The sequence below is a fragment of the Populus alba genome, chromosome 19, assembly GCF_005239225.2.
Source record: "Populus alba chromosome 19, ASM523922v2, whole genome shotgun sequence".
Classification (NCBI taxonomy): Eukaryota; Viridiplantae; Streptophyta; class Magnoliopsida; order Malpighiales; family Salicaceae; genus Populus; species Populus alba.
The window spans coordinates 10,488,423-10,510,205 of record NC_133302.1 but is presented as its reverse complement, the minus strand read 5'-3'; the positions used below and the strand labels follow the sequence as shown (position 1 = coordinate 10,510,205).

The 21,783-nt window shown below is 31.4% G+C and overlaps 2 protein-coding genes and 1 long non-coding RNA gene across 4 annotated transcripts; 2 read left to right on the top strand and 1 right to left on the bottom strand.

Annotated features, from left to right (window-relative positions):
* The first annotated feature begins 1,980 nt into the window (after positions 1–1,980).
* Positions 1,981–4,118, top strand: LOC118027748 (protein PNS1-like). The gene is made up of 3 exons (XM_035031196.2): positions 1,981–2,215; positions 2,505–3,647; positions 3,739–4,118. The coding sequence occupies exons 1-3, from the start codon at positions 2,129–2,131 to the stop codon at positions 3,871–3,873; spliced, it is 1,365 nt and encodes a 454-aa protein (XP_034887087.1). The 5' UTR covers positions 1,981–2,128; the 3' UTR covers positions 3,874–4,118.
* Positions 3,619–5,041, bottom strand: LOC140955169 (uncharacterized). Its single transcript, XR_012168920.1, has 2 exons — positions 4,667–5,041; positions 3,619–3,961 (listed from the first exon to the last, which is right to left on the bottom strand). It is a non-coding gene; the product is annotated as an uncharacterized lncRNA (long non-coding RNA).
* Positions 5,042–18,650: 13,609 nt separating this feature from the next.
* On the top strand, positions 18,651–21,127 carry LOC118027804 (cation/calcium exchanger 2). 2 transcript variants are annotated; one of them, XM_073406728.1, is made up of 2 exons: positions 18,651–20,474; positions 20,608–20,734. In XM_073406728.1, the coding sequence occupies exons 1-2, from the start codon at positions 19,188–19,190 to the stop codon at positions 20,722–20,724; spliced, it is 1,404 nt and encodes a 467-aa protein (XP_073262829.1). In that variant the 5' UTR covers positions 18,651–19,187; the 3' UTR covers positions 20,725–20,734. The 2 variants fall into 2 exon arrangements, with proteins under 2 accessions (XP_073262829.1, XP_034887188.1); XM_035031297.2 differs by having other exon boundaries at positions 18,655–21,127.
* Positions 21,128–21,783: the final 656 nt, after the last annotated feature.

The window sequence follows — 21,783 nt, the reverse complement described above, 5'->3', positions numbered from 1 at the left end:
GCCCTTAACCAGAGAGAAGCAGAGGAAGAGAAAGACTACAAAGCAGAGAAGAAAAAGAGCGGAAGGGAAAATCCTAGCAATGAGCTCCAACACCAGGGAAGTTCGCTTTCCCCCTGTCTTGCCATTGTTGATTAACCTGTTACTATGCAAGCATGCATTATAATTCATTTGCATGCTTGCACAGTGCACCAGCAAACCGGGTTACTGGCTTGGGCCAGCAACCGGGTTGGGCTGCTGCTGGATCTAGTCCAACCCGTATGATTAGGCTAATTCCAACCCAAAAATAATAATAAATAAAAATATAAAATAGTTTTTTTTCTTAAAAAATTTTAAATTTTACAGATTTATTCATTAGCGCCCATAGTCAGGAGTACCAAACCTTTTAAGTTGAACGTTTATTACATACCATTTTATATGTACATTAGTTGTATTTTGTTATTGCTAACACCACGGCCAAATTTATCTCCAATTATTTTTATGCAACTTAGGTTCATAATTTTAAAAACTGTATAGCATCGTGTTGAGTAGCATAACTAGTTAACTAAACAATTAAATGATATTTTTGCGTTTTTATTTTTCATATGAACAATAAAATTGCTAACCCTTTTTCTTCATTTTTTTTTTCTTTTCAATTTAATGCTCTAATAGCATAATTTCTTATTATTTTTACACTTCCTGCATGGACACCTAATACCGTCATAAATAAAATTCCTCAGAATATATATTATGAAATTGATAAAACCTTGAACCCCATTACAATAATCAATTCTCCACAATCCTTGGGGTGAGTCCTAATACTTCCATGAACAATCATCCATTACTTCTATCGAACCTCTATGAAATTATGACGACAACATGTATTAATTAACTATGTTACATAAATAAATTTACAAAAATATTGGTTTACCCCGACATTATGCAACAAACTAAAAAAAAAACTTATGTTAAATATTCATTATCAATTATCAATTATCAATGTCCATACAAATTTATACATATATAAATTTACAGAAATCACAACTTCACAATAGAATTAATAAAAATTAAAATGGACCCATTAAACAAGCTTTTATTTATTTCATCATAACACATCTAATTCGATGTAATTCAAACAAAGTTTCAACAATTTACAAACAAATACAATTTGACAAAATCTAAAACAAACTATAACTACAAATTATACATTCATACTACAAGTTTCTTTGACAAATAACAATCAAACAAGTACATACGTTAACAAAATACATAAAATTAACAATAATAAAAAAAAAATTGACATTTAAATGTTAAAACTAAAAAGGATAGATTTAGTTTCAAAAAATAATAAAATCCACAATAAATTGCTCGGAGAACGAGTGTTGTGACCACGTACAAAACTATAAGAAACTTGAGTACTTGCGTTGAGCAGAGGGAGAGAGTCGGGATGGGTGGTTGGCTGCAATTTGGGAGGGGAGAGTTGAGATGAGGAAGAATAAGGGGAAGAAGAAGGAGAAATAAAGGAAGAGATAGTCGGCAAAGTGGGTATATATTGGCTATTACCGATGGAATCGGTCCCATCAGTATACCCGTCGGTAAGTTCGCTGGTGACTGTGTCATGTCACTGTACGGAGATCCTGGTTTGAATCCCTTGGTCATTCCGTCAATAATATCATTGAAAAAAAAATATATTTCATCACACTATTGCAACTTTTCAAAAAACAATATAATCTATTGGCAAAACATCAATATATACTGATGAAATACGTCTGTTGGTATAACCGACAAAATTAAAAACGAAATTATTTTTATCGGTAATTTTTATTGATAAAACAAATTTACCAGTAATTATGTTGGTTTTCATCGATTTTCTAGTAGTGTACACAAGGTAATACGTGTCAGATCCAGTGGAAATGTGAAGGAGATGGACTTGGACAGTTTCATGCAATAGAACTTCATACGATAATGATTTGATAGGAACACTTGAACAAGAGCGTAAGGACAAAGACTTTTGTGAGTCGTGGCTGCCAAGAAAGTGGAAGAAAGAAATTGGAACCCAGAAGTTGTTTTAAACAACGAAAGACCAAGAATTTGAGAATTGGATTCAGAATAATCAATTGAGGTGTAGCAACCAAAGGAAAGATCCAACGAAATGGATGCTGCAGCTACAGGTATTAATGTGCAGAACTTCCACAGTAAAGATCAAGAGGAAAAACCTCCATCCTTAATCCCCATCAAGGTTCTTTCTCCTCCTCCTCCTACCTCAAGTCAATCTCTTGATTTTGTTTTCTTCACCCGTTCTCCTTCTCTATCAACATAGTCAAGAATTCCCAAGGTTTCATAATTTATCATCTCTCTCTCTCCGTTCTAATAGTCTTTATATATTGATTCTTTATTTTCTTGTTTTTAGTCTTTTTAACTGCTCCATTGTTTTGACCATTCATTTTTTCATTCTTCTTGAGCATCACATACTGTGAGTTGACTCTACAAAATTATTAACTACCAACTCGCTTTGTTTTTTTTTGCAGGTTCAAGAATCAAGCGTCCGGATTGAAACCACGACAGTGGCGGGGCTATTCGTCCAGAGGCTCTTTCGAGCCCTCTTCTTTGTTCACATCCTCCTAATCGCGATCCTAGTAATCTGCCTCGCCATCCGTGGCCTCCTCTCCTCCCACAGCCACAATTTTCACCCTAAGAAGTGGTATCCTCCACTCCTTGCTGCAACAGCATGCGCTGGGATTGTGGCTTTCACATGGCAATGGTTCACTTTCCGCAACCCTTCAAGAGCCCTGAGAGCAGCGTTCTGGCTTAGCCCCTTGCTAACCTGTGCAGTAGGCGTCCTGTTTCTATTAATTAGCTCTACTGCAAGTTTAACAATAGGCGTCATTGCTATAGTTCTTGCCCTGATTCTATCCCTTTATGCTTGCTGGGTGAATTCTCGATTCGATTATGCCACCAAGGTTTTGTCGGTTACTGCTGCTTCCCCTCCTGCTAAGACCACCACATTAATCAACCTCTCAATCATCCTAAGCAATTTGTATTCCTGTTTCTTGGTATCTGGGATTGGCGGAGCCACTGCTGTTGGAACTGTGATAGACACTTCGTTCATTGTGGTGATCCTTGCGAGCCTGGCATGGAGTACGCAAGTGATGAAAAACACATTGCAAGTTACAATTGCACGCATCAAGTACCTCCACTTTGCATCTGGAGCAGATATGGACTCGAGAATAGCTTTACGGGACACAATCAAATATTCAATGGGAAGTGTGTGCATCAGCTCAGTCCTTGTGCCTATAATTACCGTAATCCGTGGATCAGCCCGAGCAATTAGTTTGATTGCAGGGGGCACAGACGAGTTCTTGTTTTCCTGTGCTAATTGTTATTCTGCTGTTGCTGCAACACTAGTTAACTATGGGAATCGGTGGGGTCTTGTGCAAGTAGGGGTTTATAATAAGGGGTTTGTGCAGGCATCCATGGACACATGGGAGATGCTCAGGAGAGTTGGGTTGGAGCCTATAATTGACAGAGATCTGACAGGGTCTTTCTGTTTTCTTTGTGGGATGGCAGGAGGTGCGATATGCACCCTGGTTGGAGGAACATGGACATTTGTGGTTCACAAGAGCTATGCTACAGAAGTGTCAATTTATGCATTCCTGATTGGCTACTTCATGGTAAGAGATCAGCTATCTTTAGTGTTGTAAACATTTCTTACAACAGTACTTAGAAACTCACAAAGTTCGATGACAATTTTTTTGCTTGCAGTGTCGGATAGCAATGGCATGGCAACAATCATGTGTTGCAGCTTACTACATTGCTTACGCAGAGAACCCAGAGAACCCACGGCTTGACACAACTATACTATTTCGCGTTCAAGAATTTCAGAGACGTGGAGCTTAACAATCATCTGAATCTAACTTCATCTCGCTTGCTGACTCCAGATTCATTGTTTTAGTTTGAAAATCCGAACCACAACCAGACACACCACCTACACTAGAGCAACATCAATTGATGTTAAAAGGCATGTGATTCTGTGACAACATTATAATTACAAATTTTTTATTGTTTGTGCAAGATAATTTGTCCTGTAAGTGGCATTTATGTCTGCTTTTAGATTCAATACAATCCACTCAAGTTCTCTAGCACGTAGATCATCTTCAGAAATATTGAATTTCACTTGGATCAGATCCTTAATATGGTCACACTCCAGACAGCAGATCTAAGATGACAGAGGATCAAATTCCAATGCAGTGCAAATCATATCTACCAAATTTTGATCTCAAGAGTAATCATGTTAAGAAACTCTTTTAACACATAAGTTTCAAGCTCCATTTGCAATACTTACACCCATGAATCTCATTTCACATATAGGAAAATATACCAGCAAAATCATTTAATATCTTTTAATTATTCTGGGAGTAAAATTGATAAATCCATTATTTTATTTAGCACACCCTTATTTATTTACTTCTACATTATACCTGTCTATAAATCCTTACACCAGCCTAAACATTGGTTGCTCTCTCATTTTATGAATTGAGAAATGCAAGTGCACAACAGCAGTCATGCCAAAATTTGTTAATACACAGAAGAAAATAATATACTAATAAAAAGTGATCACCTACATTCCAATACATTTTCCAAAAGAAACATGTACCCGAAAATAAAATAAAGAAAGCAAAAAGGAACTAACCCCATGAGAAGAAGCAGAAGGAAAAACAGAGCCATTAGGAGTGATGGCAGAGATTTTTGTGATGCACCCATTTCCACTGAATTGAGACCCATATCCAATCTTATCATTCCTCAGTATATTTGATGATTTTGGTGAAGAAGAAGAAGAAGAAATGGGCAAGAAATTGATGACCCAATTCTAATTGTAGAACCCATTGAACCCCAAAATACAAATTAAAAAATTAAATCAAGAAGATAATACAGAGCTATTATGTTTAGAATTATCAAATTATAAGAGATCCAAAACTCAAGACTTTGGAGAAATCGATTCTGTTTTGTGGTGTTTCTTTTTAACTTTTTTGAGCTTGTGTAGCTCTCGTTCGTTGTAACCGACGCAGAGAGCTCGAAAAGTTTGGTGGGTGGAATGAGATCCTATTTTATATATGGGTCTTGAGTTTGAATTTCAATACAAAACTTAAGCCTATACTTTTACTTTTATCAATTTAGTCCTTTTACTTAAGCCTATACTTTTACTTTTATCAATTTGGGACAAAAGAGTACCCAAAACCACAAATGGCAACATAGTAAATTCAGGTAACTAAAGGGTCAATTGAAGAAACAAAATTGTTGAAGCAATTTATTTCCTTTTCACTCTGGATTGGACACGTTGATGTGACTGAAAAAACAGCATTAATATAAATCCTCACGGTTGTTCAACTTGTAATTGTAGATTTGTTTTTTAAAGATGGTTTGAGTTTTATAAATTTTAAAATTATTATTTTATTATTAATTTTAAAATTTATAAAATTAGCTCCAATATCCAAGTTAATAATAATTAAAAATACATTAACATAGTTTTTTTTTTTTTAATGATTTGATATACCACTACTTGTAACTTATTCAAAAGCCAATTGGGCAGAAGAAAGAATGTCAAGTACTGTTTGACTTGGTATTGCGTTCATATTTTAAAATTTTATTTATTTTATTATTTATTTTATTTTTAAATTATTTTAATATATTTTGATTTTTTAAATTCGTTATGAATTTTATTACGGGTTGTGTAAATAAGTGATCACTATAGTACTAGCAATGGAGAATAATTGAATACACATTTTACATGAACGCACAAACACAAACATAAATATAAACACACAAAAAAAAAAAATGAGAAGAAGAGTTTAAAATAACTCTGCAAAAGATTCATGGGAAGGAAAATGATAAATCTTACTTATTATATTATTCCTCTTTGTAACCTTCTAATCCCACATTTTGTTTTTTCTTGTTGGTCTCACTAGAAAGAATTTATTCTTTATTAGGATGTATTTGGTATTTTTTAAAAAAATTGAAATTTTTTTATTTTTTTTCTTTACTTCAAATTAATATTTTTTTTATATTTTCAAATTATTTTTATGTGCTGATATCAAAAATAATTTTTAATAATAATGTATATATATATATATATATATATATATTATTTTGATGTGTTTTGAAATGAAAACTATTTTAAAAAATAATCACTTTCATACTCATAAAACACACTCTAATATGATAATATATGTTGTTATGTCTGCAATATTTTTATAGTCAACAAGAAAAAAGGATTAGATAAACATTACCATTAAAAAAAAAAAAGCATTTGAAAAGACTTTTGGATTCCCCATTAGTGTTTTAATATTTGAAATTCTATAATATTTCAGATTTTTCTCCCAATCTTGGTGTCATAACTTAATTTTGAATTTATCCTAAAATTTTTGTTTTCTTTTAAAATTAAAAACTAAAAATAAAAATAATGAAAAACAACAAAAATAAAATAAAAAAATTGGTAACTTGACATGAGTAGGTTAAGAAGGTTTTAAAATCAAACTGAGATTTTGAACAAAAATCGGGAACCCAATTGTACCCAAGATTGAAAAGCAATGTAGATTTAAGGTTAAATTAAAGAATTAGTGGATAAATTTGCATAAAAATTAAGTCTAAAGATTGAATTAGACTTTTAATAGCCAATTTGGTTTAATCATAAGCCCAATTAAAGGTTTAATTAAGTCTAAGAGTTATTTTGGTTCATATTTAAAAATTAATTAAGTGTAAGGACATAATTAGATTTTTAATAGCTCAAATTAATTTTATTAGGGATTTAATTGTTGAAAAACTAAGTTTGAAAGCTTAATTTGAGCTTAATTGAGAAGAATAAAATTTTGGAGGATCAAATTTAATTTTCACAAGCATAATTGAGTGACATTTAAGACAAAATTGCAAGCAAATCAAAGTTTGGAGGTCAATTAGGGGTCAAATTGAAAAAATTCAATATCAATGATCTTTTTGTAAAAGACACATAAATTAAAAGACCCAATTTGATTAAAAACATGGGTGAAATAAAAGAAACTAAAAGTTTAAAGGTCAATTGAAGACAAAATTAAAAATATCCACAACCAAAGACCAAGTTGAAAAATGCCCTTAAATCAAGGGGTGTTTTTTTGAAATTTTACAAAGGATAAAATTGAAATGATTTTTTAAATCAAAATCAATTAATGACCTAATTGAATGAATTGAAAGATTAAGGGCTAAAATTGAAAGAGTAGATTTATAATCTAATTTAAATATATAAAAAAAACACCAAAAACACATCAATTTATTTAAATAAAATGGTGTGTTTTGGATATGTTTTAACCAAAACAACGTGTTTTGGTTCCAAACAATATGTAATAAAATAAAATAAAATAGTGTTAGACTTTATGTTTTTTGGCACTATTTATTTATATTCTTCATCTGAACTGTAAAAGCTTATTGAGATATTATTTTTTAAAAGCATTTAATGCATCATCTTGCCCTAAATGAAACAACAAATACACCCTTTGGTAGCCCTTACATTGTACAACAACTTCAAATTTGTCCATGTTGGTTTGCAGCCCTATAACCATTGTAACGCCAATTTACAACCCCTAACATAGCAAGCCTTACAACTTGGTTTTACTGTATCAGGCTGTTGGCTTATGACCAATGGATGGGATCCTTCCTAGGCTAATCAAAGGTTAATATTCATTAAAAAAAAAAAAAAAACACCCTTATATCCCTATGTCATCAGTCATAAATAGAGGTGAATTTCGTGAAGCAAAGAGGGAGGAAAAAAAAAGAGAGAGAATAAGAGAGGAAAACCAAAAAAAAAAAACAATATCACTCTTTGCTTACCCTGCAAAACCAAAAGTCAAACAAACATATTTTTACCCTTCCTTTTACTCCAAAACAAACATTGTCAACCTCCTTATTGCCTTCCAAGACAGCTACACCACAAGGCACCAACAACTACACCCCGAGTCACTAGCAGAACCACTAGCTCCTTAGCATTACAACAACCTCCACTAGTTTTAGTTATCAGATTCTCAACACTACAACTTCCCAGCACAATAACTTCTTTTTTGGCCTCTAGTCGTTCCTCCATGTCAAGGCTTGCACTATCATCAACCCCACCGTAGACCATAACAACGACACCAGTAGACCACCATGCCATAACTAAGCTACAAGCCAACAATGCCCCAGCACATCCTTCTCCAAACCAACTTATGCCTTCTCTCTTCACTTTAATTCTTTGTTGCCATAAGCATGCAAAACGTGAAATAATTCACATTATATAGAGGCTAAGAACTTGGTCACTCGACTGGACCAGTGACCAAGTTTGGATTTAAGCCTAGCTCATATAGTTAGGATGGGTCCAACCCATATTAAAAAAAAAAAAAAAAAAGCATCTTGGGTTGTCTGTTGACCTAACAGCCAAGACTTAAGGGTGTGTTTGGCACACCTTATATTTGTTAGGGAAATAGTACCATGTTTGGTCCCTAAGGCATGTATGTCAAACACTATCTTAAAGCATTTTTAATGTCTTTGATTTTAGGTGAAAGGTGTGTTCGGCAAACACGTTTTAAGTTTTTTTTTTTAGTTTTAGTTTATATCTCTTTTATTGTCTAGTCAAACAACTTTAAAAGAATCTCAAAAAATACAGTGACCATTTTGAAATTATTTTCAGGTCCCTCACATGATTTTTGTTAACAATTTTGTATAATATTAGGTTCTAGACATACACTGTAAGATACAGACCTAGTATTAAAAATACATGATTTTTCTGTAGAATTTCAAAAATTCAAAAACAATTATCTTATCTTAGAAAATAAAAAAAAAATATATATGTTTTTCTTCAATATTTTCATTTAATATTGAATTGTAGACTTGCATTGTAAGATATGAACATGATATTAAAAATTCCTAGTTTTCTCTAAAATTTTGAAAAATCCAAAAACAAATTAAAAACATTTCCTCATTTTAAAATATAAAAATATGTTTTTTTTTCTTGTATACGACCAAGTTTTAAAAGTTTTTCATGCATATTTTATAAAAAACAAAATCTTGTTTTTGTCATGCTTGAAAAATAAAAAATAGATATCGTAACCAGTTATGATTATTCATTAGGATTTAAAACATACTACATATTCCTAGTATTAAATTAAATGAATTAATAGCAATAAATGTTAGGAATTAGTTGTGTCTAAGAAATAAGTATGGTGCTAAAATTTGAGCTTTAGAACAATTAGGTTTTAACTCGATAAATTAAAGAATTCCTCACAAAAGGAATCTATCTTGAATTTTAGATGAGACTAATAAATAGAAACATGACTTAGATTAACAATCAATCAACAATGTAGTTTATCTTAGGTAGGGTGCACTGGAGGTGATATGTCTTTTCCTTGTATAACTAGTCCCTTTACCCAGACTCTCGCAAATCATAGGTTTTCTAGTAATTATGATATTGAGTGGCGACTCCCTCTAATCATAGCTTATTGATTTAATCCAAAACACCCTCTAATCCAAAAGGTAACTCATAGATATTGGAAGCTAATCTATCTATGTATTCCAAGTTACTGAATCAAGATTGGTTCTTGGCTGTATAATAATGGAGAATTTATTATGTCTAAAAGTTATTGATAATTGTTAGACCTCATAAATTCAATTTGACTCTCTTAAATAATGATGTATAATATAACCTTGTATAATACCAGGTTAATGAATCGACAATCAGGTCAATCCCAACACTTGTTTTAATTAGCATACTTATTTAGAAAAATAGCTTGGTTGTGCTTTTATATAAATAGTCCCAGTTTTTATTTGTCTTTGCTAAACCATTGGTTATATTATATGTCAACTAATGTTAATGCTTGAGTGTTTTTTCTTTTTACAACTCCCAAAATGCTAATTACATACCATTTTACATGTACATTATTTTTATTTTGTTATTGCTAACACCACAGTCAAATCTATCTCAAATTATTTTTATACAACTTAGGTTCGCAATATTAAAAACTGTATAGCATCATGTTAAGTAGCATAATTAGTTAACAAAACAATTAAATGATGTTAGGGTGGTTTCACTTTTCAAATGAATAGTGAAACTGTTGACCTTTTTTTATTTTTTTTTCTTTCAATTTAATGCTTTGATATCCTAATTAGATGAAATTAGGTTTCAAATTATCATAAAATTATAAAATTAAAGAAAAAAAAACTAAAATATAAAACACTGAGAAAATACATAGTTAATCTTAAATCCACTACAATTTTTCTTTTAGTCCTAGAGTTTAGTTTGTTTATTTTAGTTTCTATGTTAGAGAGAAGAGAGAGAAACTTGTGAAAAATGGTTAGGAGAGAGAATGTTGTTGGTTGAGTCAATTTTCAATGAAGAAATACATCATTGTTGGTGTCAATGAGTCCATTTAATGATGGAGGTTAATAATTGGTCTTCATAATTTATTAACAATTGAGTCGTTCTTTTCAATTTTATCCTTCAATATTTGATTGGTTTTGAATTAGTTTTCATAATTTGTTTTGATGCTCTTTTTTCGTATAATTAAATAAAAATAGATTTAGAACAAACAAAGTTATTAAACCTAGTGAAGTCCATGATCTAGATCATGAGTTTGATGAGTTAACTTCGATTAATTAGAAATTGGCCTTTATAATTTGTTTTTTGCTTCTATGGAGTTATCGTAGTCTAAAATGAGTATCTAGACATTGAATTTGTGCTCAATTTTATGAGCATCTACTTTTCTTTTATCATATAATTAAGTAAAAATATAGCTTAAAAATATAATGTCACCAAACCCAATAGAGTTTATGAGCTTATAAAGTACGACCAATCCAATATATCACTATCTTAATAATTCATAAAAATGATGTCATTTTTTTTTTTTTTAACTCAAACCATATTTTTGTCAATCATCTAGGTTTAATGATATTTTCAAATAGTTTTTTGCAACCTGAACATTCTCTTTTTACGTTTATATTTTTTTTTATTTGAACCAGAGTGTAATGTAATAATTACTATACAATAAATTTCAAAATTGGTAAGTTATTAGTATGATTTTATTTATTTATTTTTAGGATAATATAAAATAGGCTTAACTTACATTGTGTTTGATTTAGATATTTAACTGTAACTATAGTTGTTATCGTAAGCATAATTGTATTGGAAAATAACAACAAGAGTTCAAAGGTTGCAAATAACAAAAAAAAATAAAGTATTTTTACCTATTTGATTTTAAATGGAGTTTAACACAATAACACAACCTTGAAAACATTTTGAGAAATAATAAATTCTGGCAAATTGCATGTCTTTTCTATAGCTCTCTAAAAAATATGGCTTAGACAGTTTTTCAACACCCTTATAATTCATTAAAATTAACAATTTATAATTCATAATTAAACATAATAAAAATTATCATACCATTTTATTAAGTTTAAACTAAATCCATAATTCTTATAACATTAAAGCATAAATATAACTACACTAAAAATCATCTTGGCTCTTAGATGGGTCTAAAAAGCTTGTGAATGGGCTTGCACCACTCTAACTTGTCCACCTCAGAAATGAGCCTAGAACACTGGTGGACAGGTTGGTCCATCCTAACTTATATAACTCAAAGACAAACATGTAGTACTTATGTATAGGTCAACACTAAAATCATCCATGCTCGTGGATGAGCCTGGATTGCTCATAGATGGACCTACCTCTCTAACTATATATCCATATTCATGATAAGTGATCTCATCATACACTAAGGCCCTTTCAAGATGACTAGCCTCCATAACCTTCTAAAGTCCATTATGATACAAATTAAGCATAGTATTGGTCACAGCATGTCCCGTCTCATGGACCCCTTCACGAATTGCAGTTGCTGCTCTTTAAGTCTCCTATAATAAATAATGTATATAATAAATATATTAAAAAATAATTAGCACTCATCATCTATAATAACATTAACAATATAATGAATGTTATATAGAAAAATAATATTGCATTCCAATCGATTATGTTGTTTCAGATATTAATGTAAAAACATATGACGCTAACTTTACAAAACTTGTCGATGTTATTTTTGGTCTTTTTCAAAAATAAATATTTATGCATACAGACATATGTAAAAACATGAAGACATAGTTTTATACAATAAAGATAATTTTATCACAAAACAAAATAAAATGACTTGAATAAATAGTGTCCATGAAGGAATAGTAACATGTTCACTATTTTTCCATTTTAATAGTAAACTATGCTAAACTTTTAGGAATGAAAAAAAAAAATAGAAGGAAAAAGGTTCAAATTACCTTAAGGCTAGTTCTAGATGAGGGAAGGTTGGTTCTAGGTTGGTTTATTATTATTATTATTATTATTATTTTATGTACCTTCTTTTATCTTCTAACTTAATCTACCTTAACTTATCTCAACGCAAACTCATTTTTTATTCTCTCTCTATCTTGGAGTTTTCTCTCTCTAAGTTTTCTTTTCTTTTCTTTTTTCATATTTTCCCCTCTATTTATAGGCAAGGATTAAGTTTCTAGAACCTTTCTTGGTGGAATGATCATGATCATCAATTCCCTTGAATTAATATCATTCCTTGATCATTGTTGTATATTTTGGCTAAGTATGCTTGTGTTGACCTCTTTACACCAGTTTTGCAGTGGTTTCAAAGGGTCAATGTGTTGTTGTTTGGCTAAGCATGTAGTACACATACAAAGAGGAGTAGGAGTGTGGTGTGTTTTTTTGGCATTTGTGAGAGGTGTGGGAAAGAGAAAAAAATGGCCAAAGCATGGAAAAAAGCTTGGAAAAGCAAAAGAAGAAAGAAATGGTAGCAAACACATGTAGGGAGAAGAAAGGGATTGTTTTGTCCCGTGCACTAAAATAACGTTGTTTTGGTACAATTTGTTTTTAAATTATAATATGAAACAACATTGTTTCACTTAAAACTAAATGAAACACATTCTTTTACTTAATTACATTTTCTTAATATGAAACGATGTCATTTTGACATATAAAAGTTTCAAAAAGGTCCTTCAATTTTGATACCTTTTTGAATTTGGCCCTTGAATTTTTTTTTTTTCATTTTCAACTAAGTTGAACTTTGTTCTCAATGTTTATTCAATTGCATCCCTGATTGGATTAAAATGGCCACTTAACTTCTCTACCTTTTTCGATTCAGTACTTAGCTTTCTAATTTTTAACCATTTAGCCAATTTCAGTCTTTCTTAACATATCTTCTCAATTTCATCCTTAATTGCATCTTTTCTTTCTTTATTTTTCTGTATTTCAATATATATATATATATTATATATATATATTTTCCTTCATTTCTTTGTGATTGAAATATATTTCTTTGAATATTTGTTCACTTTTTCATTAAAACACTTTTTTTTAATATTTAAGTGAGGTCAAAATTTGGTTTATGACAAAGGGATCCATTTGTGATCACTTGATATTCCCTGAGTTCTTGACGACACTTATTACCACTACACTTGCTAGATGTTAGTTGTCATTCAAGGAAAGGACTTCGAGTGATACCTACGTCTTATGAAGAGCAGCACAAACATAAAAAAAGCCCTAACAAGTTTTGTCACTTTCACCATGATTACTGTCATGATACTCAGGAATGTCATGTTCTAAAATAGAAGATAAAAAAAAAAATTTATCTTGGGGATACTTCCAACAATATGTGAAGAAAGAGATGTGGCCTGAAAAAATAGAAAAAAGTCCTCATGATGCAATATATAAGGTTAGATAATTTTTAGAAATTATATCTCCATTATTTTTAAAACTTTTGAATGAAAGCATTAATGTTTCTCCATGTTTTCAATGCCTCCAAAAAAAAAAAAAACCCATGATGAGATCTTTATTTCTCCATGAATTCTCTATGTCTCCAAACATATCTCTAGGTCTTCAACAAAAAATCTCTACGATGAGATTTCCATGTCTTCAAATAAATTCTTCATGTCTCTTAATTAATGTGTCTTCAATGTCTCTAACAAAAATCTTCACAACAAGATCTCAATTGATATCTCAACACCTCTATACAACATCCCATTTCATAATATTTTAACAATGCTTTCATTTAATATTATTTATTTAAAAAGAACATATAAACTTATCAAACTTTCATTCATTTACAAAAATGTTAAGAAAAATATGAAGAGAACTTTCATGCAAGCATGTTAACGAAAGCTATAAAAAGGTATCATCATTGTATAAAACAATAACTATTTTATTTCTCTTTTTTTTACAAAGTCTTCAAAACATTATTGTTTCAAACACTTAGGGGGAAATGATGGTACAAAAAATTCACCAAAAACAAATTCATGCGACTATAAGTTCTTATCGTTGGGGCCACTAGCCCAACACTCGACACTCACCTTGGTTTATTCAAAACTACCATAGCACACACCTTTATGTATTTTTTCAATTCCTTGAACTATGCAAGCACACAAATTCTTTATGTAGGCACGCATACCAAGCGCATACAAAGTTTTTCTATACAAACCATGTATCCTTTTTTTCCACTAATGGTTATTTTCTGCCCACACTTCTCCACCAATAACATAATAAGCATCACAATCAATGAAAATAGTAATTTCTCCATCAATGATACAACTCCCCTCTCCATGCTCCATGAGGTGACAAAGGTTTATAAATACCTTGGTCACTAGGTAAGGAAGGCTAGACAATTTTATACATAAGTTACAATCATTTAACAATTTTAAGAACCACAAATGACCATCTAACAATTCAATAAGCTTTGTAAAATTTTCATACATAAACACTCCTTATAACTTTATTCTATTTATAACTTCTTGTACATCATTTTATGGTCTTATATTTACTAACTTAAGAATCATAGTGTCTCTCGTTCTCACATGGGACTTGTTTTTAAAAAATAACTGAAGTTAGAAATAACAACATATATTCAAGACTATTCAACAACCTAGGACCAGCTATGGAAATACCAATTCTTGTCTTAAGTTTTCACAACTTCATTAGTTGAGATTTGGGGTAGTTCACAAGGTGCACATTAATTTAATTATTGAAGAAATTATAAACTTAACAAGTCACTATAAATCATTTTCCTAATCTATAGCCTTATAAAACTAAACATAGTATCCATATAAGAAATAAGAATAAACCAAAATCTCCCTTGTTATTATTTTAGGTGGCCATGGAGATGTTCTTTGTGCCATTTAGAATGAACTAGATAGGCGGTCTATATCACGTTGTAGGCCACATCTAAAAAACAAAATTGAACTAAAAAAAGAATGTTTAGATCTAGGAAAACCTTTTTGGTAGCCAGTGAGTCAATCCTAAAACCTCCTAACCTATCTCATTGCCTAGCTTGTGTTTCAAATCAAATCATTTAAAAGTTGCCTCGATATGATATAGTGACTTGGAAAATTCAAAGACAAGTAGATAATTGGTAGAAATATGGTATGGGTTTAAATATAAATTTCAAGATAGCATATTTTTTCAAAAATATTGCAATGACAACCTATTAGATTGATATCATTTTCTCAGATAATTGGTAGAAATAGGTATGGGTTTAAATATAAATTTCAAGATGGCATATATTTTCAAAAATATCGATGACAACCTATTAGATTGATCCAAGTTTCGCATCCTAGCCCGTCAAACCCGTGACCTGGGTTATAGGTTCCATCGGGTTTAATTTTGTTAAGACTATTTTTTATTTAATCATTTGATAACAAAAATAATCACTTGTAAAATCAAGCATTAACACAATGTTAAGACATTTGCCTAAGACTTTAATAATTTCATAAAAAATAAATTGAACAAATTATGAATCTCGATTCCTAATCAATAAAAGTTAACCAACTAAATTTATGACTTGGTTCATGGAATCAATTGAGTTTAATAAATTTTTTCATATTTTTTATTTAATTATATGATAATAAAAATAGACACTTGTAAAATTGAGAATCAATAAAATATCAGGGTATTTGTTTGACATTATGATAAACATATAAATATCAAAATGAAACAATTTTGTTGTCAAATTAAAAATCAATAAAATATTAAAGGGTGAAGTTTTAAAAAAATCAACAATAAAATTCAATAAATATCTAATTATAAAGGATAAAATTGGAAACAAAATCAATTAAAAAAAAAAGAAAAAAAGGGGTCATGTGTGCGACATTGGTTGGCTTAATGCTCCTGGGCCTAAAAATAGTCTAAAGCATGCAGTCCTAGAATAGCCCATGTGCATGAGCTTACTTATTTTCTTCTCTTTTTAAGGAGTGGGTGACATGACCAAAAGATTGATGTCTTCTCCCAAGTACAGAAGTGTTGAAGTAGTAAAAAACCCGACAAGACCGAGGTCGAACCATAGAGAGGTTAACTATAATAATAATAATAATAATAATAATAATAATACTAATAATAAGAAGAAGAAGTTAAAGACTTTGAGATGTAAGATTGTAAGGATTCAACCATGATAAAAAAAAATTTCAACAATGATAAAAACAAATGTCAAGGTTAGAGGATCCATTAATAATATTAGAAATAAGTATAGTATAAACTCTTTTTATTAATCAACTAAAAACCACACACAAAGGAGGTTCCAATCGAATGATGTATCCTTAATAGTTCATTATAAATTTTTAACATGATCATATTAATTATCTTATTTAAATAACACCAAACTTTTAAATATTATCAGGAATTCATGATGCTAACTTATGTTAACAACAAATCAAGTTCCTTTTAATAACACATGTGTAGGTTATACCATACGGTTGGTTATGAAAGTGACAAGCATTTGTTGTACCAAGTGTTATACAACACAAATCTAGATTAACCATTTAACAAGCAAGGTATTAAGAATTAGTAAGATAAAAAGATAAGACATGTTTATAACAAACTTTCTTGGATATAAACATTGAAGTCCATATTGAGTTTATATTATACTTATCCTAACACCATTAGTGAAACCTTTTCACTTTAACATAATGAACTTAGCTAAACATAATGAAAAAGATAAACATAAATAAATAACATAAGAATATAAGTATAGTAAAGGAAATGAAAAGCATAAACAAGAGATTAAGGAAAATATAACATGAAATAAAACTTAAACATTACAAAAATATAAAGAAAAAAATAAAGAGCATGATCTTGATCTGAACAACCAAGATGATTAAATGCATGGCAAATGCCTCCTTTTATAGGCCAGAATTTGTACTATTGATTTGATAACTAATTGTTGAGTGAGTGGCCACATCTTGACTTGGTGACAATCCTTATCTTTTTGTCTGAACAAAACATCGTTACTAACATCAAAATTTGAAAAGATTTATGTCATGAAAGTTCTAGGAAATTGTCTAAGCTTTCCAACAAAAAAAGAATCGGTGCATTTGGACTTCCAGAACTTGAGATATGGACTGAATACTGAACAATGTCTGGACTGCAGCATAAATTCGGACTTCTCCGTTGTTACTACAATTTGAACTTGAAAATAGCCTTTTTGAATCTTGCACTCCATGAAAGTTTTAGGCCTATGTATTAGCTTTCCATCTATATAGAGCAGACCTAAATCCAAGTTCTACAGCTCCAGTTATAATCCAATAATCGAATGGTGTTCCAATTTGAACTAAACTATCATCTATTTTCTAAGCTTAGCCCTCTCTTTGTCTTCTCAATTTCAGTAGTTAAACTCGTCAATCAATCCCTTGATTTATGTGATAGACTTGTATTTAAGATGAACATTTATCATAAATTAAAGGTATCTTATATTATTAAATATGCTATTATAAAACATGCTCTAGTTAAAAAGTTTTTGATACTTCAAGTGTAAAATGATGATATAAAACCTTAATAAAAATGCACTTTTAAGTACTAATCAGCAGGCAACAACCCTTTCATTTAAAAACAAACAAACAACAAGCAACATGTCACATGTTGTTTTAGATTTCAGCTATCATAGGTGTCCAGAAAGTCAAGTAGCCAACTTCCATGGAAAAAAACATGTTTTATCCTTTTTTTTTTTTTTTTTCCAAAAACACTTAAAAAAATACTTTACAGACCTTAAAACACCCATTTCTAGCATCAAAGTAGCATTTATTTGGTCCAAATACCTTAAATCAACTTGAGTTCAAAAACAATCTCAATCTCAGATCTACCTTCTTAGGCGATGAAAAGGCTAAAGAATACCCCGGTGAAACTTCTATCATTGAATAGAACTCTTGGATATCAAAATTGATATCAACCAATGATTTTTTTCTCTCCATCACTAAAGTTCCACAACTTTTTTTTCTATCTTAAAACAAGGAACCCAGAAATAAGAAAAATGAATTTTTTTTTATCGCAAATAAATTTTTGAAATCTAAAGAGACAAAAAAAATATCATTTGAAATGTGGGATCAAAATCAAATTTTATGTAAATTTTAAAATTGCCACTCATTTTCTCTGTTTATTTCACTCTGGTTCTTTATTTTTTTTATTTTTTATTTTCTTAATAAATTACTTAAATTAGCTATCAATTTAGTTTTATAAATGCAAAATCAAAATTAAAAAATATGAATTAAAAAAAAAAAACTATCACAATACATAGTGCTGCTATGTATGGTGTTTGATAAGGCTACAAGTAAGGATCACGTGCTGTGGTTCCCATTTTTATTTTTTTATTTTCAACACGGAAGTTTCCTTCTTTTTTTTCAGTTGATGTCAAGTTGCAATCGTGAGACAAGTGTACCAGTCTTGACCAGTTAGATTTTCTCACGTTGTATCAAATCCGTGACTTTTACTTGCTGTGGTCCAGTCCAGATTCTTTGCTTTGCCTTTGGAACCGGAAACCAGGAGATTCCTTCTCCTATTTGAATTTGCTCAAACACACTTCATCAAGGAGGTTAGTGTTGTTTATGTTGTTTGGTATCATGGTCTTCATTTCTTAACCAAATCTTAGACACCAAAGGAGTTTCTTGTATTAATCTATATCCTGTACCCAGTTTTTATCCTTGATTTAGTACAATCTAGTTGTCTAGGTAAGGGGTTTTGATTAAGTTTTCCTGATGGGTTACTGATAAATTCCTTACCTCTTTCTTTAAAGTTGCTGCGTTCAAATTTGGCTAAAATGCTGGCTTAGATGAAACTAGAAGTCTAAGGAGCATAGACCTTATTTCTTCGTTACAAATTTTTGTGTTGTGAGAAATTTTTTTTTGAGTTTTCTCTGATGAGTACCATGGTCTCCCTATCTGTGCACAAGAGATGGGTCTTATTCTTAAACATCTTTTTTCTATTGGTGGCATGTACTTTCTTGATTGTGCAATTCAATTCTGCTGAATTTCTAGTACTGAGAAGTGCTGAACCTTTCAAGGATAATGGTCAACAAGACTGCCAGGGATTGGTTAATCTAGATAACTACAAAACCAAGTGCTTTTACTTTAAATTACATAATCCATGTGTCTCTCAAGGCTATATTGACTATCTTTACCTTTTCTATTGCAATTTCGAAAGATTTCCTCTTTTGGGCTATTGTCTTCTTTTTCTTTGGCTCCTGGTATTGTTCTATCTGTTGGGGAACACGGCTTCTGAATACTTTTGTTCTTCACTTGAAGACTTGTCTAAGTTGTTGAATTTGTCTCCTACAATTGCCGGGGTTACCCTCCTTTCACTTGGAAATGGTGCCCCTGATGTTTTTGCTAGTGTGGTGTCTTTTATGGGTGATGGGACAGCAGACTTTGGCTTTAATACAGTATTAGGTGGTGCTTCCTTTGTTACTTGTGTGGTGGTTGGAATCTTAAGCATTTTAGCGAAGCAAGAGGAATTTAGAGTCAACAGGGATGCCTTTGTTAGAGATATTTGCTTCTTCCTTTTAGTTCTTGCATCCTTAATTTTCATTTTGATTTATGGCAAGATCAACATGTGGGGTGCTATGGGTTTTTTGTTGTTGTATATTGTTTATGTGATGATTGTTTACATTTCACAAGTCCATTGGAATGGTGGTATAAATGAAAGCGAAAGGGATCATAATTCAAGTAATGGAAGTGATTTAAGCATACCAATTTTAAGCAGCATGGAAAAAGGGGAGCAAAATTTTGTGAAGGAAAGTGGTTTTGAATGTGGTCCTGAAGTAGAAATGAACAAGTGTTGCTTTTGCGTAAGATTATCAGCTCCATGTAGCACACTTCTCCGAATCCTTGAGATGCCTCTTTCCTTACCTAGGAGATTGACAATTCCTGTTGTTTGTGAAAAGAGATGGTCCAAGCCAACCGCAGTTGCTTCAGTGACATTAGCACCAGTTCTCTTATCAGCTCTTTGGAACGCCCAAGATGAGTGTGCCACCTTCAACACAATCCTAATAGTAAATGGAATTGGGCTGACGTTTGGAATGACATTTGGGGTTCTTGCATCTGCAACAATTGAGAATTCAGGTCCACCAAAGAAGTGCTTGCTTCCTTGGCTAGCAGCAGGGTTCTTAATGAGTGTGACATGGAGTTATATTCTAGCTCAGGAACTGGTAGGCTTGTTAGTTTCACTTGGATATATATTTGGAATTAGTCCCTCTATACTAGGACTAACAGTTCTTTCCTGGGGAAACTCAATTGGTGATTTGATAACAAATTTGATCTTGGCTGTGAATGGTGGCCCAGAAGGTGCACAAGTTGCTATATCAGGCTGTTATGCAGGTCCCATTTTCAACATCCTTTTTGGTCTGGGATTGTCTCTGGTTGGCTCAGCCTGTTACGCGTACCCATCACCTGTTGTGATCCCAAAAGATCCATATCTATTGGAGACAGTAGGCTTTTTAGTAGGTGGCCTGCTTTGGGCACTTATTGTTTTACCCAGGAGAAATATGAGGCTTGATGGGGTGCTGGGAGGAGGACTCATAGCTATATATTTGATGTCTGTGTCTTCGAGGGTAATTCAAACTTTGAGCTCTCCAATTTGATAATACACATGCTTAGCTGTAACTAGCTTCGTTCCTGTACAGTGATTGATAGCTTTAGAGTAGCACTTCAGGTGATGAACTAACTAGCTACTTCTGAGTGAAAGTTTGTTTATTTCTTTTAAGCTTCCATGAAAATTAGAATCGCCCATAAACCGTAATTTGTAATCTTGATGACACAAATTTGAAAGCTATCAGAATGAATTCAGCAACTTGTTTGAAAACCATTTTTCCATAATTCATTTTTATTGTAATTTTGACGAAATGATGAATTTATACTAATGTGCGATGCCCTGGTATTTCAAGACCCGAGAATATTAATCACAGAACATTTCGCAGAGCAAGTAATGGGGCCTGGACTATTTTCATATAAAAAGCTGTTAGAAAATAATTCGGGATTTCATTTGATTCTCCAACTGTTGGATATCATGATTTGATCCTTGATTTTAGTATTGTTTCAACATGATTCTGGAAGATATTTGTTTGATTTATATGCATGTACGATTATTTTTCTCGCCAAGTAGGAGATTTAAGTGTGTGACTTGCATGCATGCGGATGCAGATGATGGAACTTGGGATTTGGGATGTTGATAAGCTGCCTTGTCAATCACTAGTTTAGCATGGTTCTGTCAAGAAAACAGATTGATAGATGTAAATATTGTGGGTTAGTATAGCTTCAGATACGAAAAGGAACTTGTGTTTTTCTTAGCAGAACAATACAGAAACAGAAATTTCATCTGATTGATTGCCAGGTTTTGCTTTTTGCGCATCTTTAGCTGTCATGGTTCTTTTCTCCAACATGCAGCGATTTCCATGTTCTATATACATCATCCTAGTTAGACAAACAGAGAGGCTCATTTACCAAAAATCTTGATCAGGT

What these genes read in the sequence shown, in the direction of transcription:
- LOC118027804 (XM_035031297.2), top strand. Translation starts at nt 19,188, where the DNA reads ATGAGTACCATGGTCTCCCTATCTGTGCACAAGAGATGGGTCTTATTC.
- LOC118027748 (XM_035031196.2), top strand. Translation starts at nt 2,129, where the DNA reads ATGGATGCTGCAGCTACAGGTATTAATGTGCAGAACTTCCACAGTAAA. An exon ending in CATCCTTAATCCCCATCAAG is followed by an intron (nt 2,216 to 2,504) that starts GTTCTTTCTCCT and finishes TTTTTTTTGCAG; the next exon opens with GTTCAAGAATCAAGCGTCCG. An exon ending in TCCTGATTGGCTACTTCATG is followed by an intron (nt 3,648 to 3,738) that starts GTAAGAGATCAG and finishes TTTTGCTTGCAG; the next exon opens with TGTCGGATAGCAATGGCATG.